Source organism: Anomaloglossus baeobatrachus, chromosome 2, assembly GCF_048569485.1.
Source record: "Anomaloglossus baeobatrachus isolate aAnoBae1 chromosome 2, aAnoBae1.hap1, whole genome shotgun sequence".
Taxonomy (NCBI): domain Eukaryota; kingdom Metazoa; phylum Chordata; class Amphibia; order Anura; family Aromobatidae; genus Anomaloglossus; species Anomaloglossus baeobatrachus.
Genome location: NC_134354.1, coordinates 745,273,876 through 745,299,909, shown reverse-complemented (window position 1 = coordinate 745,299,909; position 26,034 = coordinate 745,273,876). Strand labels below are relative to the sequence as shown.

General features: G+C 48.4%; 1 protein-coding gene across 1 annotated transcript in view; it reads left to right on the top strand.

Annotated features, from left to right (window-relative positions):
* Positions 1-23,251, top strand: part of LOC142290675 (L-aminoadipate-semialdehyde dehydrogenase-phosphopantetheinyl transferase-like) — a 26,237-nt gene extending 2,986 nt beyond the window's left edge. Inside the window, exons 2-6 of the mRNA XM_075334662.1 lie at positions 6,485-6,710; positions 12,081-12,202; positions 13,640-13,798; positions 21,042-21,119; positions 22,435-23,251. Of these exons, the coding sequence (XP_075190777.1) occupies positions 6,485-6,710; positions 12,081-12,202; positions 13,640-13,798; positions 21,042-21,119; positions 22,435-22,590 (741 nt within the window). The 3' untranslated portion in view covers positions 22,591-23,251. The remainder of the gene's footprint in view (positions 1-6,484; positions 6,711-12,080; positions 12,203-13,639; positions 13,799-21,041; positions 21,120-22,434) is intronic.
* The last annotated feature ends 2,783 nt before the right edge of the window (positions 23,252-26,034 follow it).

Genomic DNA, 26,034 nt, shown 5'->3' with positions numbered 1-26,034 from the left:
CTGTCACCTTGATGGGTTGTGACAGTCACAACCGCTGTACTAGCGTATAACACGGCTGCTGCAGCCCGTCGTGTAAGAAGGTTTGGAATGGTGCAGGAAGGGTTAATTCTGAACTGCCATGAATCACGTGATTTTAACCTGATGAAGGAGAAAGAACTCTCCGAAACGCGTTAAAGAAAATCATCATTAATTTGTATTGGAGTTTTTTTCTATTCATTGTAGCACAGCATTAACCCTTCCTGCACTATTCCAAATCCACCTGGGCAGTATCGGGAGGCCTAAAATCCACATTAGATAATTGGGAGCGCTGGTGACCTTTAATGGGATCCTGTTGAGTGATTGGTGCTGGCTGTATGAATCAGATCCTGGATGCACAATGACAGCCGTGTGTGTGTGTGTGTGTATATACATACATACAGTACAGACCAAAAGTTTGGACACACCTCATCTCTAACACAACTATTAAGAGGAGCCTTTGTGCAGCAGGCCTTCATGGTAAAATAGCTGCTAGGAAACCACTGCTAAGGACAGGCAACAAGCAGAAGAGACTTGTTTGGGATAAAGAACACAAGGATGGACATTAGACCAGTGGAAATCTGTGCTTTGGTCTGATGAGTCCAAATTTGAGATCTTTGGATCCAACCACCCGTGTCTTTGTAGAAAAAGTGAATGGATGGACTCTACATGGCTGGTTCCCACCGTGAAGCATGGAGGAGGAGGTGTGATGGTGTGGGGTGCTTTGCTGGTGACACTGTTGGGGATTCATTCAAAATTGAAGGCATACAGAACCAGCATGGCTACCACAGCATCTTGCAGCGGCGTGCTATTCCATCTGGTTTGCGTTTAGTTGGTACCATTTCTTTTTCAACAGGACAATGACCCAAACACCTCCAGGCTGTGTAAGGGCTATTTGACTAAGGAGAGTGATGGGGTGCTATGCCAGATGACCTGGTCTCCACAGTCACCAGACTTGAACCTAATCGAGATGGTTTGGGGTGAGCTGGACCGCAGAGTGAAGGCAAAAGGGCCAACAAGTGCTAAGCATCAATCAAACACAGGAGAAAAAAGAGTAAAGTGCAAAATCCATACTTTATTAAGACACACAACAAGGAGTGATTAAAAGCAGAGTATACTACCAAACCAATAGGGATGCATTTACAATAGTCCCTTAATCATGTGAAATTATTACAGTCCATAATAATGCATAGGAGTCTGACCAATATTTATTGGACTTAAGGTAGGTAAGGACTAGCCAAAAATACTATCAGGACTAAGAGAAGCAGTAGAGATGTAGGGTAGGGGCTAGTGGGATACGTAGTGCAGATGAGTCATCAAGGAATCTCCGGCAAGGCAGGAGAGACCGTGATAGCTACAATATCGGGCACCAAAATGGTAAAAGCACATTTAAAGGTATACATTGCAGTGAAGGGCCATATAAGAAGGCACAGATTGAGATTTATTTCTCTTACCTAAAGTGCGAGTGCAGGGTAGCGAGAATCTCGGTGTGCCTGGGGTGCCAGTCAGCCCACGTACTATCCCCTTAGTAGATGAATTCCCTAGAGAGCGCCCAGGATCTCCATCCGACGCGCGTTTCGCGAATAAACGTAGCTTTTTCAAGGTGGGGAGCCTAAGTGGTGAGCTCAGAGTCAGGGGTCCCTTTAAAAAGCCCTCCTATAATGACTTTATATGAGACAGGTGTGCGGGTCAGACCTGCTGAGGCCGGAAATGACGTATTTAGTGCATTGTAAAGGAGTTCAGTGCGGTGGTCAGGGACAAGTTTCCCTGGTAACCGCCGCACCGGAAGTCCTAATAAAGATCGGAAAATCCGGCCACCAACCCCGGAAATGGCCGGTTTTGGGTACATAATATAAATCAAAGACATGGCGATTGTAGTAGTTAAAGGGAGATATATCCCCCTAGTATCCGCTGCACCGGAAGTCGTCATTCATTAAGAGGTCGCAGCCTCTTCTATATTCCCGGTGCAATTATGTCAAGTGACAGCAGACTCAGCCAATAGCCACGAGAACGCTCCCTCGACATTTTCGGAAAGTTCATAATAGTAATCCCTCTGGCTTAAAGGTACGGGGAATCGATGTTGTACGCGGCGGGTCCCATGGTGGTGACCTAAAGAAGCGGCTCGCCCAGGTTGAGGCCAGGTGGATTACTATTTTGGACACCTTAGTCCCTAAGGGACTCAACGAAAACATTAGTTTCGTGTCCTTTCTATAGCATGTGTTTCGACTCATCCTCGTGTCTCCTCTTCGAGTTATTCCTCTTTTTATATTATATGTTGTTTTATTTTTCATTATTTTATTGCATCCCTCTCTGTTATTACTACCGTGAGTGAGTTTTTGGCTCATTGGTGGTGATCCCAGACTAGTGGTCCCCTTCTCTAGAGAGCTAATTTTTTCCTCCTCTTTTATACTAGTTATTTACTGGTGCGGTCTGGTTTTGTGACCTGTGAAACCCTATCCTATGAATTAGATGAAGACATCTGACTTAGCTGTATTGCAGTTTGAAGACCCGGATGAAGATTCCTGTGCTTTTTATGGAACATATATTGACTTTTATTTGTATGTATGTATGTATATATGTGTTATACTATATGTGCTTTACATAGTGATCTTACATCCTGGTGCTTCTAGTTATGGGTACATCCCCTACTGCCCATTTGAGGGCCTCCCCTTTCATTATGCCCCGGGTTCCCCAAGTGGCTTTATCTCCGGTATCTTGGTCATGAAACTATTACTTGACTGTTGCATGATAGTATGGCGGCCTGTGATGTGACGTTCTGGCCTTGTGCTTCTGCGTGAGACTGTGCGGCTAGGTGCTCTTGCTCTGTTTCCGGGGTTACGCGTCCCCTGGATCAGGCAGGAGCGCCGGCTTCAGAGTACACGTAGGATGGGGGCGTGTAGTTATGCACGCCCCTTTCCCAGCCTGGCCCTGAGTGGCGGGGTGTGGTTAGGGGGGTTGATGCATCCCCTGGACCACGTGGGGCTCTCAGGCTTGTTTGTCTATCACAATGCACAGACGTCACACCTTACCTTGGCGGCCATTGGCAGAGACATCCGCCACTCGACATAACTGCACTGATCACATAGGATAGGCTAAGGTCTTAGAATGAATGACGACTTCCGGTGCAATGTATTATGGTACATAGACATCACGCCACATTCTCGTGGCTATTAGCTGAGTCTGCTGTCACTTGACATAATTGCACCGGGAATATAGAAGAGGCTGCGACCTCTTAATGAATGACGACTTCCGGTGGCAGCGGATACTAGGGGGATATATCTCCCTTTAACTACTACAATCGCCATGTCTTTGATTTATATTATGTACCCAAAACCGGCCATTTCCGGGGTTGGTGGCCGGATTTTCCGATCTTTATTAGGACTTCCGGTGCGGCGGTTACCAGGGAAACTTGTCCCTGACCACCGCACTGAACTCCTTTACAATGCACTAAATACGTAATTTCCGGCCTCAGCAGGTCTGACCGCACACCTGTCTCATATGAGGTCATTATAGGAGGGCTTTTTAAAGGGACCCCTGACTCTGAGGTCACCACTTAGGCTCCCCACCTTGAAAAAGCTACGTTTATCCGCGAAACGCGCGTCGGATGGAGATCCTGGGCGCTCTCTAGGGAATTCATCTACTAAGGGGATAGTACGTGGGCTGACTGGCACCCCAGGCACACCGAGATTCTCGCTACCCTGCACTCGCACTTTAGGTAAGAGAAATCTCAATCTGTGCCTTCTTATATGGCCCTTCACTGCAATGTATACCTTTTTAAATGTGCTTTTACCATTTTGGTGCCCGATATTGTAGCCATCACGGTCTCTCCCTGCCTTGCCGGAGATTCCTTCATGACTCATCTGCACTACGTGTCCCACTAGCCCCTACCCTACATCTCTACGGCTTCTCTTAGTCCTGATAGTATTTTTGGCTAGTTCTTACCTACCTTAAGTCCAATAAATATTGGTCAGACTCCTATGCATTATTATGGACTGTAATAATTTCACATGATTAAGGGACTATTGTAAATGCATCCCTATTGGTTTGGTAGTATACTCTGCTTTTAATCACTCCTTGTTTTGTCTGTCTTAAAGTATGGATTTTGCACTTTACTCTTTTTTTCTCCTGTGTTTTATTAGTACTTTGAGTAGTGCTGACACCCTCCCCGCCTCATACCGGCCGGTTTGGTGTTTATATTTATGGCTCTAAGTTTGAGACATGTGTTGTTAATAAGTGCTAAGCATCTCTGGGAACTCCTTCAAGACTGTTGGAAAACCATTTCCGGTGACTACCTCTTGAAGCTCATCAAGAGAATGCCAAGAGTGTGCAAAGCAGTAATCAAAGCAAAAGGTGGCTACTGTGAAGAACCTAGAATATAAGACATATTTTCAGTTGTTTCACACTTTAAGTATTTCATTCCACATGTGTTAATTCATAGTTTTGATGCCTTCATTGTGAATCTACAATTTTTAAAGTCATGAAAATAAAGAAAACTCTTTGAGAAAAGTGTGTCCAAACGTTTGGTCTGTAGTGTGTGTGTATATGTGTGTATAATATTTAATATATATTATACACACATCTAATAAAGCTGAATGTGTGTGTATGTCCGGGATTGGCATCTGCACCGTCGCAGCTACAGCCACAACATTTTGCACACTCACACTTCTGGACCCCGAGAGCATCATAGGCTATGTTTTGAGGGGAAATTTTAACCCCGCTTTTTACAGTTATTCACCAAAAAACCTGCCTCCATTAAAGCGAATGGAGCTGGGAGCCACAGTGCAGCCAGAACTTCAGAGGAATGCGCAGCCATGCCCTTATATGGAATGTTGGCGTGTCACAATGCAGCCAGGGAAAGAGACAGACACAGACAGGGTAAGAAACAGACATAGACAGGGTAAGAGACAGACACAAAGAGACAGAGACAGGTTAAGAGACAGACAGGTAAAGAGACAGACACAGGGGAAGAGAGGGAAAGAGACAGACAGACAAAGAGAGACAGAGATATATACAGAGGGGGAGACAGACAGAGAATGGGAGAGAAACAGAGAGACAGTTACTGTCCCGGGCAGCGCCGGGTGCTATCTTGTGAGGTGAAATTTTAACCCCGCGCATTCCAATTTACCAATCAATTTTGCCCCTATCTACATAATGGGGAAAAAGTGAAACGAAAAGTGTTGGGGGCAAATTGACAGCTGCCAGATGTGAACAAGAGGGACTTAAAGAATGAGAGCGATGGCGCCAAAGAGTATATACCGTACAGTTACTAAGGTGGGGCCCCGTCATGGGATACTCCCCACACTCGGGGATATGAACACACACACAAAATGCGCCACACACTACCACGTGCTTGAACACATATACCACCCTCAGCACACATCTCACCACAAATACACCAACCTCACCACATAATCGCCCTAAAACACACACAAGTCTGGTATTATCCTTCAAAAATTAAAATTGATTAATAAGCAGCCAAACTACAAGAACAACAAATGTACCACATAGGAAATACGGCAGCTGTCAGTCACATGACCTGTCTATTATGTGTATGTGTGAGCTAATATATACGGTCAGGGGGAGGGCTTTCTGTTGCCTGGAGATTTATCAGGCTGCCAATAGCAACCAATCACAGCTTTGCTTCTATTTTGCTACAGTAAATTAATCTGAGCTCTGATTGGTTAATATAGGCAACAAAGGACATTCTCAGTATAACAAAGCTTGTGTGAGGTCATAGGATGTTAAATCTGTATGGAATGTCTGTGGTGTTGAAATATATGTTGTGAAATGCTTCTATTAGCTTAGTTTTTGCCTTTTAATAATTACATTTATATCTATTTGTTTTGTGGGTTTTTATGTGCAGAATAAATTTTTGTTAATACATTCTGTTTTGTTAACAGCAGTTATTAACCCGGGCGAAGCCGTGTAGTACAGCTAGTGTGTGTGTGTGTGTGTGTGTGTGTGTGTGTGTGTATATGTATGTATGTATATATATATTATATATGTATGTATGTATGTGTGTATATATATATATATATATATATATATATATATATATATATATATATATATATATACACTCTGAATGCCTCAGTATTTCTGAGAACATATAGGTAGAAGATCCGACCCACAGAGAGAGACGTGACTAGTCCAACAGCGCAACATACGGCTAATTCCAGATGATTGACAGGTCCCTCACTATGTGCACATGAGTTCTGTCAGTCACCTACAGGAGTGCTGGGACAAGCCGGCCGGGGCACAGATTCGGCTGGAAGATTTCAAAGAACATATATGTGTGCAGTCATGCGACTGATTCATAACCTAAAGATTCCCGCTCTTAGTGCTGATGTCTCCTGTCCTGTACCCTCGGGCCGGAGCTGATGATTTCTTAGTGTGAAGCTTCCTATCTTCTGCTCACTAACATTACAAGTTCTCGGTACAGAACGCGGTCTCCTTTTCTGTTTTTCAGGCCGGACGTCTTCTGATCAGAAAGTTGATTGCAGAGAAGCTTCAGATCCCCTGGGATAAGATAGTGCTGGACAGGACGGCGAAAGGGAAGCCATTCCTGGTCAGCGGGGCTCCTCCGCACCTCACAAACTTTAGCTTCAATGTCTCCCATCAGGGCCATTACGCCGTTCTGGCTGCGGAGACCGAGCTCCAGGTTGGAGTTGACATCATGAAAACTGACCGACCAGGTACGGATGTGGTTTTCATATCGCGGCTCTGGAAAACACTTTGGGATATGTGATGACTTATAGATTGTGGAGTCCGAGTGATCGGCACAACAGGGAACTGCTATCCCTATTAGGATGGAGGGCAGACGCACGCCCCATTCAGTCTCTGTAGCTTCCAGCGGATGGTCAGCTTCTGCCCTGCGGTCCGTCATAGGGAGAAACAGGCCCCATTCTGGTAACTGACAACCAATGTAGATATGAGATTATTATATACAATCAATTGTGCTCCTCTGCCGTCATCACAATGGGCACAGCTTTGAGGTTGACATTTCACGATTCCACAAGTATCTGCGTATTCTTGTAATGAATCTCTGATGTAACTTTGCAAATCACCGACACTTTGTGGTTTTCATTTCTAATTTTTGTCCTTGAGCGTTCCCCAAAAGAAGAAATCCACTGGAGTAAAGTCAGGAGAACGCGCTGCCAGTCCACGTCTGAGCAAGTGCTTTATCGAAATACTCCCGGACTGGTCTGGAATAATGTGGGGAGGCCCCATCTTGTTGGAAATAAAGGTCATGTGTAGGGATGTGCGAACCCGAACCGTAAAGTTTGGGGTTTGTACTGGACACCGGCTTTTCAGGGCAAGCTTAAATACCCTTGATGAGTGAGATCTGGGTTTTGTGTAGGAATGGCTGAGCCCTGCAATGCCCCGCTCAGGAGTGATGATATTGATGTATCTGTTAGCTCAGCTCCTTCGCAGGTGGATTATTATTATTACAGTGGAACCTCGGTTAACGAGTAACCCAGTTAGCGAGTATTTCGCTATACGAGCAAAGCTTGCTGTAAATTTGTAAGTCAGTTTATGAGCAAGCTTTGCTGAACGAGCAAAATACCGCACACACTTCCGGTTCCGTACATCCACCGCACTCTGACCCGCTCTTGCAGTCCGCACAAACAAACCTGCACACACATTATGCTCACCTTACCTTCCGTTCCCTCGCCGGCCTCATGGTTCTTGTAGTTCGCCGGTACAGGATGTGTATCGGGTAACCATCGCGACGAGGGAGGAACTTTCTCTGGCAGCGGAAGATCCTCCCTCGTCGCGATGCATACCCGATACACATCCTGTACTGGCAAATTGTAAGATCCATGAGGCCGGAGAGGGAACGTAAGGTAAGGTGTGTGTGTGTGTGTGTGTGTGTGTGTGTGTGTGTTGGCACAATAGGGGACCAGGATGGGACATTTAACAAGTTGTGGAATGAATTGTCTGCATTGCAATGATTTCCTATGGGAAATCTTGCTTTGCTGAACAAGTTACTTGGTTTACAAGCACCCTCCCAGAACGGATTATTCTCGTTAACCAAGGTTCCACTGTATTATTATTAGCTGTTCTTATTGTCCGATGTGAAATATTCCTGATTCTATCAGCAGAAATGACTGTAGGTTAATACTGAGGTCTGAATAATGGATTGTGCCAGTGGATATTCCTGCATTAAAGTGTCTTTTGAATTGTGATGTGTTGGGGTTTATTTGCTGTTGCCTTACCTCAGATGACCACTGGGTGGCGCTGTTGCCTTACCTCAGATGACCACTGGGTGGCGCTGTTGCTCCTTCTCTGGAGCTGTTTGATTTATTTTCTGCTGCAAGAGATTTTAGCAAATCGAGAAAGCAAAGCTTCATTAGTGATAATAAAATCTGAGCAGACGAGGGACTCCAACAGGGAAAACTACATGTCATACAATGATATAACACAGTGTATAGGTGTATGAGGCCGTACTTAGAAACGCTGCCACAGTCTAGAGAGAAACGTATTAAAGGGAACCTGTCATCAGATTTGGGTCCTATAAGCTGCGGCCACCACCAATGAGCTCTTCTATACAGCATTCTAACATACTGTATATAAGAGCCCAGGCCGCTGTGTAGAACATAAAAATCACTTTAATACTCCACTTAAGGGGTGGTGCAGTGCAGACTGGTCAGATGGGTGTCTCTGTTCTCCGGTACCGGCACCTCCTCTTTTGACCATCTTTGTCCTCCTTCTGAAGCCTGGGTGCATGACGTGTCCTACGTCATCCACACTCGCCGGCATTGAGGTCCTGCGCAGCACCCTGAGCAGGGCAGATCAAAGTATTGTAGTGCTCCTGCGCGGGATCGGCGAGTGTGTATGATGCAGGACACGTCATGCACCCAGGCGTCAGAAGGAGGACGAAGATGGTCAAAAGAGGAGGCGCCGGCACCGGTGAACGGAGACACTCATATGACCAAACTCCACCGCTTACCGTTTAGGTAAGTATTATAAAGTGTTTATGTGCTACACCGCGGCCCGAGCTCTTATATATAGTATTCTGGAATGCTGTATATAAGAGCCCACTGGTGGTGGCCGCAGCTTATAGGCCCCAAATCTGCTGACAGGTTCCCTTTTAAAAAGCCAATGGGGACTAGTCCAGGAGGCCGGTCCCTGGCTGCTCCTGCCCGTCCCACTATCTTAGATCGTCAGGTCTCTTCCCATTTGTGTGTATAAGTAGAGGAAGAGTTCAGACAGTCTGGGGGAGAGAGCTGAGAAGGTGACGGGGACCGACCTCCCATCGGGTTCCCCAGACTCCCTTCCTTGTCCCGACATTTCAAAATATATTTTCTCAAACAATGCAGCATTTCAGAGCAGGGCGAGGATCACATTAATACAGTAAATTCTGAGCTCTGTTGGAATACCTGAATATAGTATTCCAGACAAAACCCCAACAGATCCTTGATGGAGCCATTAATTTAAAAGGAACCAATGGAATCCACTGTGGGCACCGTGTGGCCTCTGTCCTGGAAGCCACACATCCAAGCCCTCATCACCTCCTGCCGCCTCCAACTCAAAAATATTTCCTTGATTCGTACATTCCTTTCCCAAGAAGCTGCAAAAACCCTAGTGCATGCCCTTACTATCTCCCACCTGGATTATTGCAACCTCCTGCTCTGTGGTCTCCCTTCTAACAGTCTGCCACCCCTACAATCTATCCTAAACTAGGCTGGCCGACTAATCCACCTGTCTCCCCGCTACTCCCCAAAACAAGAACGCCGCGGAGACACCATCACATGTTTCTCAATGCTGGCAGGAAACTAGCCAGGCCTTTCACCAGGAAGGAACAACCACGGGAAGGGCAGCCTCCAGTCAAGGAGACCACCTATGCCAAACATGTTATCCACAGACAGCTGTTTCGGAGTATTTGCCCCTCATAAGTGTGGAGTAGGAAACTGGCTAGTGGGAGCAATGCCTAGTAGAAGACTACATAGGTAAGGATGGTTGACCTTGGGGAGATCCACATCCAACACTGCGAAGACCCCATCACGTGTTTCTCAACGCAGTGATTCTAGAACAAGGCCCCCTGCGAAAATATGCAAAACAAGAAAGCCGTGGAGACACCATCACATGTTTCTCAACGCTGGCAGGAAACTAGCCAGGTCTTTCACCGGGAAAGAACCCCGCTACTCCCCAACATCTCCTCTATGCCAATCCCTTCACTGGCTCCCCATTGCCCAACGACTCTAGTTCAAAACCCTAACCATGACCTACAAAGCCATCCATAACCTGTCTCCTCCATACATCTGTGACCTAGTCTCCCGGTACCTACCTGCACGTAACCTCCGATCCTCACAAGATCTCCTTTACTCCCCTCTCCTCTCCTCTTCCCACCACCGCATGCAAGATTTCTCCCGTGCCTCCCCCATACTCTGGAGCGCTCTACCCCAACATATCAGACTCTCGCCTACCTTGACAAGCTTCAAAAGGAATCTGAACCTAAAACAATAATGCTTCTGCCAGTGTCTGGTCCACGCTGCTCATGGTTCAGGCGGCAGGAGTTTGCGCTACTTCACTCTTTTGGAGACCGTCACATTTTTTGCTTATTGAGCACAGTATGTGAAATCTCTGTAGAGCAACTGACCATTTCTTTTGAGACTTCTCATGCCCGCGACTTTTACCTCTCCCTCCTGACACTGACTAACACAACAGATTTCACATACTGTGCTCCGAAAGCAACAAATGTGGATATCTATAATGAAGTGACCCAGCACAAAACCGAAAAGAGCAGCAGAACTCAAGGATGTTTTTTTTTTGTTTTGTTTTTGTCTAGCAAGTCACAGGTTTTCTTTAAAGGGAATCTGTCACCGATCTTTTGCTGTTTAATCAGCATAATGTGCAGGCAGAGACCCTGATTACTGCGATGTATCACTTATTAGGCTATGTGCTGTAGTTCAATACAATCAGTGTTTTATCAGCAGGAGAGTATTACTGCCTGACTACATTTCTCATGCACACCAGTCTGGCTAATATGTGTAACCCCACCTCCACCACTGATTAGCAGCTTTCTGATAATTCACAGTGTACACATGATGCAAGGCTATCAGGTATTGTTATTCTAGGTGGTTCAGAAGTCTTAAGCGGGCTTTACACTCTACGAGATTCCTACAGTGATCTCGTTGGTGTCACGGATTTTGTGACGCACATCCGGTCGCTGTATCGATCTCGCTGTGTGTGACTCCTAGGAGCGATTTTGGATCGTTGCAAAAACGTCCAAAATCGCTCCTTGTTGACATGGGGGTCCTTTCTCAATTATCGCTGCTGTCGCGTGGGTGAAGTTGTTCCTCGTCCCTGCGGCAGCACACATCGCTACGTGTGACGCCGCAGGAACGAGGAACCTCTCCTTACCTGCCACACGCCAGCAATGAGGAAGGAAGAAGGTGGGCGGGATGTTCGTCCCGCTCATCTCCGCTTTGATTGGGCAGCCGCTTAGTGACGTCGCTGTGACGCCGAGCGAACCGCCCCCTTAGAAAGGAGGGGGTTCGCCGGTCACAGTGACGTCGCCGAGCAGGTAAGTATGTGTGACGCTGCCGTAGCGATAATGTTCTCTACGGCAGCGATCTTCACATATCGCCATAACGATAGGGGCGGGTGCTTTCACGCTCGCCATTGCTAGCATCGGCTAGCGATGTCGCAGTGTGTAAAGCCACCCTTAGCTCTGCTACATCTGCAGCAAGCAGCCCAGTAAGTGATACAACGCTTTAATCGGGATCTTTTACCCTATCAAAAACTTGTAGTAGGATTTTCCTACCCCATCTGAGAGCATCATGATGTGCGGGCGGAGACCTTGATTCCACCGATGTGTGATTTATTGGGCTGCTTGCTGCAGCTTTGATTAAAACTTGTTTTCTGTGCTGCAGATATACTAGTTCTCTGAATACTGAGCTCTCTATAACCCCGCCCACACCACTGATTGGCAGCTTTCTGTGTACATTATGTTTTCCGCTCCCAAGTAGTTGATTACAACAAGGTTACGTTTACTTGTTAAAAGTGAGACCTATAATATTTAGTCACCACCATTTATATTTATGTTTGCCATCTTTCAGGCAGCGGCTCCACAGAAGAGTTCTTTCGTATCATGCACCGCCAGTTCACGGAAAGAGAGTGGCGCTCCATCAACAGTATGGGAAGTGATTGGGCGCAGCTCGACATGTTCTACCGCCACTGGGTAAATCATGGCTGCACAATATACAAAATGCCAAAGTGATCGGCGGTGCTCCACTGTAGCGGTGGTGCATGGGGGGGGGTAAATAGTGCAAGATCGGAGAAGTCCCCGCACTCACGGAAGGTGAATCCTTACAGCTCACTCACATCAGCCTATAAATCCGATAATAAAAGATATTGCACGCGGACCAATGTCATTCACTGAGGCAGATCAGATCTGTGGTTATTTTTTACATTTTACAACTGATTAATAGGACACCGGTCATGGAGTTCCCCTCTAAATTCCAATTATTTATGTATTGTCATCAATATATTATCACTGTACATTAGTTATAGTCAGGGGCGCACAGGCTGCAGATTTCCTAGAGGTCAAGGATTAGAATACAAAAGATGCTGACTAATAAAATGTCTTCACACTCAGCAGCATACGGCGTGTGTGTATGTGTATATGTGTATGTATATATATGTGTGTGTGTGTGTGTATATATATATATATATATAACTAGCTGTAGTACCCGGGATAGTAACTGTCTCTCTCCCAGTCTCTGTCAGTGTGTCGCTGTCTGTCTGTCTCTTTGTCTGTCTGTGTCTATGTCTCTGTCTGACTATTTCTAGCTCTGTCTGTATTTGTATCAGTTTATCTGTCTCCATCTCTGTGTCTGTCTCTATGTGTCTGTCTGTCTTGGTCTGTCTCTTTGCCCGGGCTGTCTTTTTCTGTCTCTCTATCCATCTCTCCACTGACATCCTATGACCTCATGCATAAGCTTCAACTAACAGTTTATTTTGATCTATAGCAACCACTGACAGTTGCTATTAATAACCTATAGCTCCCACCTCCATTCAGTTTAATGGCGGCAGGATTTTAGAGACTTAACTGTAAAGCACGAGGTTAAATTTTCTGTCAAAACATAGTCTACGACACTCCCTGGCTCACATGGGGCGTCTGTGCAAAATTTCGTGATTGTAAATGCGACGGTGCGGATTCCTTTAGCGGACGTACGTACATACATACACTGAGCTATATATATTAGATAGATATACATACATATACATGAGTGCAGGGAATGTAAAGAACTGGTCCCCTCCTGTACAGACCTGTAACGCAAATACAGACAGTTATAATGTCTGGATCCAGTGAGGTCTAACCCCCTTAAATGCCGCAGTCTGTGGGATCAGTGCAGCTAGAGGGGAAATCGGGCAATCACAGCTGTAGATCCTTATCGGGAGTAATAAAATAATAAAATAAGATAAGTAAGATATCAGTCTGCTTTTTATATTTTGCTGATACAACTACATGCATTATTCATCTCTGGAAAATGTATAAGGCTGAATGCACATAATGGAGGGATCCTGATCTGATTAGGACTATGGTGAATAATACATAGATCTCTACGGTTATACCACAGTCAGTCATGGCTTATGTGGGTGTTTGTGATTTCAGGCACTGAAGGAAAGCTTTATAAAAGCCATCGGGGTCGGCCTCGGCTTTAACCTGCAAAGAATTGAATTTGAGGTGTCGCCCGTCCATATGGAGCCGGGAAAGGTTTATACAGAGACCAAGATGTGGCTCGATGATGAGGATGAAAACTGGGTCTTCGAGGTAAGAGTACATTGTGTCAGAATTACCGTATTTTTTTCTTTTATAAAACGCACCCCAAATATAGAGAAAAAAAGGTAAAAAGTAAAGATATGGGGTCCGTCTTATAATCCGGTAGTGTCTCCCAGGGGGGAAATGGCAGTGATGGTGAAGCGGGGTCACAGGAGGCAGGCGCAGTTGTGTAGTAGGGCAATGCTGCAGGTGGTGCGGCAGGTGTCCCGGATGTTCGCTGCGGGGGCTGTGAGACAGGAACATCCAGAAACTGTCAGCAGCGCGGGCTTCACAGAAATGGCGCCTGGAATTGGCCCGTGTGCAGATTGAGCTATTGGCTCAATGAAGAGCTAAGATCTCATATGCGCACGCACCATGTTCGGGCACCAGTTTCCTTTAAGTCCACTGCTGGGAGATCATTGGGCCTGAGGCAGCGCATGTGCAGATGAGATCTGAGCTGAGAGCACAATCTGTGCACACACCAACTCCGGGCGCCAATATTTGAAGCCCGCATCGTCAACATTTTCAGGATGGCCCCTGCTTCACAGCCGGCAGCATCGCCCCTGCCTCCTGTGACCCCTCTCCACCACCCACCTGGTGAGCTACAGTCAGCTTATAAGACGCACCCCTCCCAAATTTTTATATTTATGGTATATATTTTATATCATATTATAATCTGAAAAATATGGTATTTTTAATGTAGGGTTGATATGTAGCCTTGAAAAATGAGATTTATAGCTTTGATTATACAGGCGCTTCCTACCCGCAGTGTGCTTGTGAATTAGCTGTATGGCACATTAGTGACATAATTAGTTTCCTGCAACCTTTCTACTAATAAAGCGCAAAACCGCTAACATTTATTTAGAAAAATATAGTGAAAGGGTAATTGTGATGTGACTCATGCCGCCTGAACACCGGGCTGCAAGAATAAGACCCCGGCTGCATTATTGCCGCTGTATAGGTATCACTGTAACACTGCATCAGTTCAGGAAACCATATACATAGATTTGCCGGCCGGGTATTGTGCCCCTGAAGACGAATCCTCACCAGGGGGTGTCACGTGTCACTCACCTGCCTCTATCACCGCACCCTGATGAGGTCTCGTATCAAGAAAAGAGGCAACTGTGTCAGAAGTGGGGACTATGGTAGCAGCCATTGAAGAAGTGGATGGTGAGGGCAGAAGAGTGGTGGCAGCTCCTGAAGCCGCGGTCACTTCTCCATCATCCCCCTGTAACAAGACGTCATCAGGTGACAGCAGATAAGTGACCGCAGCGCTGCCCCCTGATGAGATCCTGTTCCAGGGGGCGATGGACGCTGTACAGAAGTGTCAGCGGGGTCATCCTCCTGTGACCTCATGTCTGTAATATAGGAAATGGCTGTATAGGGAGCATTGTAGGGAATTGTATTATAAATCATATTGCAAAGTGGTTATTGATTACAGATAGATATTTATAAAGGACATTACAGGTATCGGACCCTTCCTTTTATGATCTGGAGAATCCATAAGTCCGGACCTCTAATGACAAGTTGTGACTGATTTATATGACAGACAATATAATTGTATTTCTCTATCGTTTCATTGGGGGACACAAGACCATGGGTTATGCTGCTGTCACTAGGAGGCTGACACTAAGTAGACAGAAAAAGTTAGCTCCTCCCCAGCAGTATACACCCTGAGCCGGAGGCGGACTCAAATCAGTTTTTGCTTAGTGTCGTAGGAGGCTGATGTGGGCCGGCTGGGCCCCCTTCAGCCACTTGATTTTTTGCGTATTTTTTTCTTTTTTCTCGGCGACGCTCGTCGCTCTCATCCCTGTTGTACTTCTCTTTCTACAGGTATCGTTATTTTCTTCACTCATCCTTTCGCAGCCCATGTGGGTACCACTCCCCAGGGTCGCAGAGGCTTGAGACGTCGGGCCCTCTCCCCCGTCCAATTCCATGGTACCACTCCCGGGTTGGCACGCGGGGCAGAACCTTCCTGGGCACCCCCTATTCACCCTGCGGTATCACCCCAAAGGGTGCAAGGGGCTCGGCATTAGGGACTGGACCTCCGCAGCGCCTCTGGATTTTATGATGGGGCCCGCAGCGCTGCTACATTACAGAGGGGCTCCCTCCCCCCACCGGCGTCCACCTCCCTGCCTTCCTCATTCTTCTCCCTAGGGCCCGCAGCCTTTCCTCCGGTGTGCGGAGCACACAGACACATGTGCAGAGCTCCACGCCTGCACACTGGACAGATGCGACGCCGCCGATCAGGTAGGACACCCTCTCCTACCTTCTCCTCCTCGGGCGGATGCAAAATTTAGGCCCCGGTCCGGGCCTAGTCACCGGGCGTCTCGGCCACGTCCCCATCGGGCGGCGGAGTCCACCGGCACACACGCAGAGCTCTGCCGGTACCCGGACATCGCTGCTGCGCCGCCGCTTCCGCAGGTAGGACCGCCGGTCTCTACCTTCCCCTGCGCTGGCTGCTTCAAAATTTAGGCCCCGGCTTCGGCCCTGTCCCCGGCGTCCCAGGCCCGCCTCCCGCCGCAGCGCTATTGGCCGCCGGCCGCTCCGTCTCCGCCCTCTGCTCAGCCCCAGGCATCACAGTGGGGGCGGTGGACGTTTTTTCCCGCTCTCCTCGGCCCGCCTCCAGCCTCCTCAGCGTCCATTTTCAAAAGAAAGGCAAAAAAAAAAAAAAAAAAAGAGGGATTATGGCAGACTCCTAGTCTGCGGGTTGCTGAGGCTGCAGCAACCCTTATTCAGGGAAAAATAGACCCAAGACAGCCACAATCATTTACCGACAGTGGGTTTTTTATCAGGGGTTGAGTTTTTTACATTATTCTAGTATATGTAGATATATATTAACCCTTTCAGGTACTTTTTCGGGCACTGGTTTGCATCAGAGATACACATCTCAATAGGGTTATTATATAGAGTTCTCAGAGCTTGAGATATTAGTTATTTTGGACCGGTAAGCTCAAGTTGCGGTTCCCTTAATTGTGAATTCCCCCAAATAATGTCAGATTAGTGTTGACAGCTACCGCAGCCCCTGGCACCGCACGCCCCTGTATCCCGCCCCTGCCGGCTGGTTAGCGCCCTGTCTCAGGCCATAGATTCCCTCGCTGACGTCCCTCGGGTTGGTGCGCATGCGCTGCGTCCCCGGCAGACGCTCTGTCATACCATCCACAGGACTGGCGCGATTCCCTCGGGGAGGTGAGTCCCGTACCAGGGACCTTTTCCTCTGCTCGAAGCGGACCCGCCAGGTCTCGTCTTCTGCGGCCCCCCCCCAGGTTTCACCTTAATCCCCAGGTCCAGACTGCCTTTCCTCCGGTAGCCTTTCGACCTCTCAGGTGATGGCCCAGGCGTTCCACCTCTGCTGGACTCCGAGCAGGACCAGGATGTTTGGCGCATGACGAATAGCATGGTAGGTATGGTGAGTCAAGCCGTAAAGGTACGGACAGCCCTCTTCTCTCCGTGCACGCAGGTCTCTGTTAGGACATTCGGGGCAGACCCTTGATGTATTCAGGGGACATCCAGAGTTCGCCGAGTTACTGCGTGATCACAGACAACAACCAGACACGACATTTACCAGCGGTAAGTCTTGTCATTGTCATCATCCCTTCTCCAAAGGGCTCCGGAGAGAATGGGCGCGCTCTACACTGGAGTCGCTGAGTGACCACAGTCTACAACCAGACACGACGTTTACCAGCGGTAAGTCGTGTTATTGTCATTATCCCTTCTCTAAAGGGCTCCGGAGAGAATGGGCTTGCTACCCTGGAACGACGAATGTGGCGGGCCCCTGCGGTTTTCAGTGGACATCCAGTTCGCCGTGTGACTGCGTGATGCGTGATCACGGACAATACCCGGACACGAAGTTTACCAGCGGTAGGTCCCTTTATTTGTCATTACCCCTTCTCCAAAGGGCTCCGAAAGGAAGGGGCATGCTACCCTGTAGTTGACCCGCCAGTGTTCCGCCTGGCTTCTCGTCCCTATCGTGACGCCCCTCATGGACTCCGCGGACACCCTCGGCAGCGGACTACATTCCTTCTCTGCCGACCCAGAACTGGTTGTCATCTTCGGTGAATACCTTCTCATCACAGCCCTGGCATCTGCCAGCTGCACGGCCTGAGCCTCTAGCAGCAGTGTGACCACCCGTCTGACTCAGGATCGGGAATGTGGAGGCGACATCTAAGGAGTCGCTGACTTCCCTTCAGCCCTTAGGTGAAAGTCCCTTCGGAGATAGGCTAGTCCAGTTGATCCCCTAGACTACATGAGGGAAGAGTGCATCTCTCCCCTAGGCTACGTGAGGGAAGAGTACATCTTTTCCAGCATCGGCCCAGACGCATCAGGATCGTCGCCTCACCGCTCGGTTCCAGGCCTTTCGCGCCGCAACCGTCAGGGCGCCTCTATCCCTCCACCAGTCCCTCCGCCTTGCGTTGCAGTGGACCATTCCAGTTTAAGAACGCTTGCAGGGATCATGGCGGCTCCCCCTGCCCATCCTACACTACAGAGCTGCTAGGTTCACTCCGCCCAGAAACGAACTGGTGGTCCAGAGTTCTCCCTTCAAGGACCCTCGTCTTGAGGTTTAGACAGTCATCGTCACTTTTTCGCTACTAGGGTAGCTGAGCTACCGGAAGGAGTCCTCTCAGACCCCGGCCCGGTGGATCATCCCTTTAGGCACGGTATTCGAGACCGTCCAAGGGAAGTTACTCCTCACACAGGAGTAGTTTTTCTCCCTGCACCGAGTCCCGCGTACCCTTTGCCATCCGCGCCCGGTTCCATCGGGTTTGGTATGCGAGTCCTCGGCAGTTGGTGGCGGTGATAGCGGTGGTACACTTTACCAGGTTTCATCTTTGGCCTTCCAGCAGACCCCACTGAAGAACGGAGACAGGGCTCTCCTTGCTACGGACCTCAGGTTCCGTCTACGTTGGTGACCCGCCAATCCCTTCCTAGTGGACCAGTCTTCGCAACCGTCCCTTGGGAAGGTCCCCTCTCCTTCTCCTCTGGAGGATAGTATCAACCGTCACCAGTCTCCTATGCTAGGGTACGCTATTCCACCATCCCACAGCACGGTCCTGAGGGACACCCCTAGAGTGTTGTCTTCACTTCAACATTCCGGAAATCAGAGCCATCCGATTAACCCGGTTACGATTTCTTCACTGGGACGGGGTTGCCCAGTCAGGTTCCAGTCGGACCATGCCACAGCGGTGGCGTGCATCATCCACCAGGGAGGCACAGGAAGTGTCATAGCAAGGGAAGAGGTCAAGAAGATCTTGCTCTGGGCCGGGTCCCTTCACTCTCTAATCCCGGCAGTGCACATCCCTTGTTTGGACGGCCGATTTTCTCGACAGGAAAGGCCTCGCTTTAGGCAAATGGTTCCTCAACAGGCAAGTCACCAGCCAGATCTCCGGCGAAGGAAGACCTCCAGTCGTGGTCCTATTGGCCTCCCGATCCAGCTTTCAAGTCAACGGTGCAGCGAGGGTGCCCCCTTCTCTGGACTAGGTGTCGACGCCCTCGCACGGTCGTGAAGCCAGTTCAGGCTCTCGTGCATCTTCCCACGGCTTCCATGATCTCGAGGGTTCTCAAGATGGACCGAGGCAGAAGATGGCTCTGGAGTGGCCCAGGCGAGCATAGTTCACAAAACTCACTCAACTCCTCGCAGATGCCCCGTGGCGCCTTCCAGGCCGTCCAGTTCTTCCGTGTTGGGGCCCTCCCTTCCACCAGGACTCAGAAGTCCTAAGTTTGACGGCCTTACTAGTAGATCCCGGGTACTAGATCACACAGGCCGGTTGGCAAGAAGGATGCAGGCAATGATGAAGGCCGGGAAACCGGTTTCCTCGAAGGTTTATTACCACACGTGAAGAGCTCCTCCGGTGGTGTGAGGAGCACATCTTCTCTGCTCCTCTCTCTCTCTCTCTCTCCCTTCACTGCTGCCATGCTTGCAGTCAGATCCGGATGCTGCTCTTCGCGCCTCCCTCTAAGGGCCACGTGTCGTCTCGGTCATTTCGGTTTCAGAGACCTCTCACTTCTCGTCCCACGATCAAGTTTTTCACTCAGAGAAGCGTCCATCTGGCTCGGCGGCAGCGCCGTCCACTAGAAATGTGGGACCTTAATCTAGCGATGGGTTCGCTTCAAGGCACCCGGTTTGGACTTTTCCGAGTTCTTCCTGCTCCCACCTGTTTTGAAAGGTGGGCTCCTCGTGGCCGTCTGTCATCAGGGCGGACAGCCCTCTCTTGTCGTTTTTTTTCCCCCCTTTTTCCGGGTCCTCCAGCAAGACAAGGGGGGTGCTCCGACCACAACCCTCCTTTTTTTCTGTCCAAGGCAGCTCACCGTTCTTTCCAAATAAGGAGATTGGGTTTCGGGTTCGGTCCTAGTCTCTTCTCTCAGCCTGAAAGGGGCCTAGTTCGTTCCTGAGCTGGTACGAGCCCTCAGTCGTTTTTGGCTTCAGTACCGCACTTTTCGGTTTACACCGACAGTCAGTTCATCCTTCCACCCGGTTCCAGGAGGCGCATGCCGGCGCCCAGGGCCAAGATTGCCACATGGATCCATTCCGCCATATGTGAAGCCTATCGTATGAAGGACTGTCCTCCGCCGCATTCTACCGTCCAAGGGGACCCTCTTGGATGATTGGACTTCGGACGTCGACCGACCATGTCCGCCGGGCCGCCACTTGGTCTTGGCGTAAGGTTTGCGGGCGGCAGTAGCACACCTGTAACAGGGTAGGTGTTTGTAGGTCTGGGTCAAGCCCGACAGGAGGAAGCGGTTTCCTGCCTATCTCCGGTGATGGTTCTCTTCCCACCCAGGGACTGCTTTTGGACGTCCCATGGTCCTGTGTCCCCCAATGAAACGATAGAGAAAGAAGGATTTTTGTGTACTCACCGTAAAATCTCTTTCTCTGAGTCTTCATTGGGGGACACAGCACCCACCCTGCTTGTGTTTTTTGTTACATATTACCTGACTGTTGCCTCAGTGACCATATTCCCAGGCCACTGGTCGCACGACTAATTGGTTATAGTTTTTACCTTGTCTTATCTAGGGTTGTTTGGTTCTCCTCCTACTGCTTGTGCACTAAACTGATTTGAGTCCGCCTCCGGCTCAGGGTGTATACTGCTGGGGAGGAGCTAACTTTTTCTGTCTACTTAGTGGCAGCCTCCTAGTGACAGCAGCATAACCCATGGTCCTGTGTCCCCCAATGAAGACTCAGAGAAAGAGATTTTACGGTGAGTACACAAAAATCCTTCTTTGAGCTTCAGGGGTTTTTTTTTTTCATGTTTTGCAGGAAACGCTCCTGGATGAAAAGCATCATGTGGCTGTAGCTTTGGGGGGAAAAGATACAAATAAACTCCCCAAATCACAGGTGCAGTAATAACCTTTACCCCTATAATTTTATTGTCCCAAGACAACACAGTACATAATTTCAGTAGACTTTCTACTACGTGGCTTCCAAATGTTTAGCCTGGAGCCCCCTATAACAGCAGTAACAGCAGTCTGAATGTATAGTCTGGAGCCCCCCTATAACAGCAGTCTGAATGTATAGTCTGGAGCCCCCCTATAACAGCAGTCTGAATGTATAGTCTGGAGCTCCCCTATAACAGCAGTCTGAATGTATAGTCTGGAGCCCCCCTAAAACAGCAGTTGAATGTATAGTCTGGAGCCCCCCTAAAACAGCAGTCTGGATTTGTAGCCTGGAGCCCCCTATAACAGCAGTCTGAATGTATAGTCTGGAGCCCCCCTATAACAGCAGTCTGAATGTATAGTCTGGAGCCCCCCTATAACAGTAGTCTGAATGTATAGTCTGGAGCCCCCCTATAACAGCAGTCTGGATTTGTAGCCTGGAGCCCCCTATAACAGCAGTCTAGATCCCCCCTATAACAGCAGTCTGGATGTGTAGTCTGGAGCCCCCCTATAACAGCAGTCTGAATGTATAGTCTGGAGCCCCCCTAAAACAGCAGTCTGGATTTGTAGCCTGGAGCCCCCTATAACAGCAGTCTAGAGCCCCCCTATAACAGCAGTCTGGATGTGTAGTCTGGAGCCACCCTATAACAGCAGTCTGAATGTATAGTCTGGAGCCCCCCTATAACAGCAGTCTGAATGTATAGTCTGGAGCCCCCTATAACAGCAGTCTGAATGTATAGTCTGGAGCCCTCTACAACAGCAGTCTGGATGTGTAGTCTGGAGCCCCCTTATAACAGTGGTCTGGAGTGTGGTCTGGATTTACTTTCTATTTCCATTGCCTGTGACGTTGTAGCTCGTATCTTACACTTACCTGTCTCGGGCCGTACACCGGTGAGGACAGTAATTGGCATCTGGCGTCACGTGTGGTATATGGGCTGTGACATCTGCAGTCAGTGTAACCAGGAGGTGAGGGGCATTATGGACGTGGGCTGGGACTGCAGGGAGGATAAGTGCGAGCACGCGTTCATTGATCCCCATGTATTGCTCTCTGCAGCTTTATTATCTTGGACTGTTGCTTTACTAACTTTATAGAAGTGAAACTCTGTATTGAGGTCTAATCCCAGCAGAGGTGATGATGGATTTACTCCCTGTGGCAGATTTTACTGTATTTGGTTCTTCTAGTGAATTTCTGCTCGGTCCGCCATTCTCTACACAAGTCTCCAGCCTGCAGATGACAATCCTGTATATATCATTGAATGTCTCTGTTTAATCTGCAGGAGGGAACATTATTCACCGTTCTCACCTATGAAGATCTCATGGCATCTGCTCTTCCATTTGCTCCAGAGGACCCGGATTATTGGGATAACTTTAATTCCAAACAGGAATTTCCCCGTCGACAGAACTCTACAGCCAAAGCGGAAACGGTCACCTGAGCCCACACCAGACCCGAGACTAAGGATTAGCCAAACATTGCTAGAAGAGCTCACAAGTGCTACGGGTCTACATATCACTAGCCAGGAACACCACCGACGTGTCTGCATCCAGCACAGGAGATCTGGCGCAGGGGAAATGTATTTTGAACACTGCCCTCCTCCCAACAGGATAATGTTATAGGTTAATAAGGTTGAAAAAAGACAAATGTCCATGAAGTGTTGAGGGGAGACACTAGAGGTCTCAAGGTCTGACTGCTCTTTCAGATTATAATGTCATGTGTGCACGCGGGAAGAAATAACAGACATACATCAGTTATGAGCTTCCTTCCATGACGGACGCCAAAGGAATTCTGCCCGTTTATTGTTCACAAAACGTTTATAGTTCTAGATAAGAAAAGGGTGTAGACAATATATAGTCCAATCAAGTATCGCAGGTCGGGCTCGGGGCGTGTAGCAATTTGCATCATCTCTACTGGATTGGTTGTTACAAACTTTGGGTGGTTTCAATCTCCCTATCACCTTAGGCGTTGTCCACGATGCAGGTGCCATCTTTGAGTTACATGTGCTGGCATTTTGTATTAAGGAAAGTCACTGAATATATTTATACAGTGTGTCCACCGCCATTAACTTGAGAACGGAGGCAGCTATCGGCATAGAAGTGGTGTCTAGGTATAGTAAAGTAGCCATGCGCTACGTAATGAAACCACCTATAGCGCCACCTGGTGGAAAACAACAGAGTTAGCATTTTTATCTCGAAAACGGAACGAGATAGAGAAAAAAAAGCGAATTACAAAATTGTAGGGCATCAGCAATTCAATATGAATCGACACCTTGCATACAGAAATGCTATGATATGAAACCCATGATATCCCCCCCCCATTGAATGCTGGTCATGATTTAACCTTGATGCTCAAAGTGGCCACCGTCAGCTGCAATGCACATCTGGACTCTGCACAGCATACTGTATGTTGCTGCATGTTGTGCAATATGGTAGGTGACACGTTTGCACAAGCATCTGTGATACGTCGTCGTAGGTCCTGCAGTGTTGGTGGAGGGGTCGCATACACCTGCTGTTTGATGTGACCTCACAGAAAGAAGTCCAATGGGGTCAGGTCAGGTGAGCGTGGAGGCCACGCCACGCAGCCACCATACCCAATGACTTGTAGGAAGGTCTCCATGAGGTATCGCTTTACGTACACAGCCTTGTGAGTTTTACACGTTCTTATCATAGCATTTCTGTATACAAGGTGTCAGGTGTCGATTCGTGTTGAATTGATGATGCCCTACAATTTTTTTAATTCACTTTTTTTCCTCTATCTCGTTCCGTTTTCGAGATAAAAATGCTAACTCTGTTGTTTTCCACCAGGTGGCGTTATAGGTGGTTTCATTGCGTAACGCATGGCTACTTTACTATATCTAGTCACCACTTCTATGCCTATAGCTGCTGCCGTTCTTAAGTTAATGGCGGTGGATGGGATATGGTGGACACACTGTATATGTGTTAGTAGAAAACAAAAGCATTCATAAATATGTTGTATGTTAGGCTACGTCAACTAAACTACGTATCTTGGTCTGTGAAATGGCTGAATTAAGTATTTCAGGTTATTCAATTCTTACCCCCAACAGAAGTGGGAAAGTTACATACACAACCATGATGCATGATCCATTCAACCCCAATATCTAGCAATTCATCTGTCTTGTATCCCCCACTGACTCTGACATTAAAGCCGTTCCGCTATTTGCATTTTTTTTTTAAACGTCAGTGCTTCCGGCCATCATAACAGCTGCGTTTTCTCAAGTAAAGCTGGGTAGGTAATTGTAGCACCCCAAGGGACAAGGGGTTAATCTTACTCGTCGCCGGGCCGATGAGGGACAGGTCTGTCACGGGTGGCCCCTGTTCGGTTCCGTAGCTCCGAGGTGTACAATAAAGTGAAGGTGATGGAGGATGGGATGGATGGATGGGGGTAGTAGTAGGAGGTGAAAGTTTGTCGTGACGCCACCTGGGGTATGGGGGCAGGGATTTAGCTGCCACTGCTGTCGCTGTCTTCCGGGGCTGATGGTAATAGCAGCTGAGATGTTTCTGCTCCCCACAGGTGGAGCGAGCCTCGTGGAGCATAATGAGGGTAGTAGTCCACGGGAGCGTCGAAGCGCGGGGTGCCGTAAAAGATAGGGACGACACAGGGGGCTGCTGTTAAAAGTTGTTTTTACTCACAGTTTGTAAGATGCCCGGAGGTGCTGCTCGCCACCGCGATGCGCTCCAGCCAGTCTTGGGTAAATCAGAGGCAACCATCGGTGTCTGTGGAGTGTGAAACCTCCCTTGCTTGTGCTTGGTTGTGGATCCCCGTGGCTTGAAGCAGCTTGGGGACTCCGGTGTCTCTTAACTGTCCCGTTCTGTATGCAGGTGGCACGGATCCGCCGTGACCTTGAGCCCGACCCTATATGTCACTGAGTGGGAAAATGGGTGGTAGTCAATGCAACTTGAGATCCCCATCCCCTGCAGATTCTGATGGCGTAACGTGGAGTATATGCCACCCAAGGGCTTTGCACCCTGTCAGCGCTGGGACTGTGGGAACGATTAGGCTCTACCTCCAGCTACCATGTTCTCCTCTGTCTCACGATCTCTACCGGTTGTCTCTCGCCCTTTGGCAGTCTGCCCGATTCGAGGTAGAAGAGCTCTGAAGCAGTTCTTCTAGTGACCGTGTTGTTCCGAGTCTCAGACTATTCTCAAGTCAAAAATGTTTGTGTTCCTACTCCCTCAGTGCAGCCCCCACCTTTCTGATGACTCATTATTGGTTGTCCCAGCAACCAGGAATTTCCCAGGCTGTCTGGCTTGCTGTGTTGTGTAACTAGCAGACTCACTGACTGGATGTTGTGTAAGTGAAAAACTCCAGTGGTTAACTCCTTCATCAATAGGGATAAGTACTGCACCTTAAATGAGATGCAGTACCCTCTGGCGACTGGAGCCTTAGGGATGCCACATAAAGACAGCGATATGCAGAGCTGCGGCTTTATTCTCAGGATCAGTAATGGACCTTCTAGTCTGAGGCCACTGAGCGGAATGCCTTGCTAACCTACTCATACCTGCCGGTCTTCACAGCTTCCACTTGTGATTTCCAGACCCAGTGCTACAGCATTGTTGTGTGACGCACTCGTGACATTGTACCCGGCCTACTAATCACAAGACACATCAGTGATGCCGGCTGGTGGGAGAACATTTGCAGGGCTTTCACCCGGCAGCCATAGATTACTAACGTGGCCACTGGATCAGGGTCCTGAAAATTCATCCTCTCTTTTCTAGTGTTAATTGAAACTCTCTTGATACATTGCGGATACATCCCCTCTGAAGACCGATGTGTCTCCATAGTAACAGACTGCAAATAAATCTCTTTGTAGTCTGATCCTGTAGTTGTGTGCTTTTCTTTGTCCTTACTAATATACGTTTTG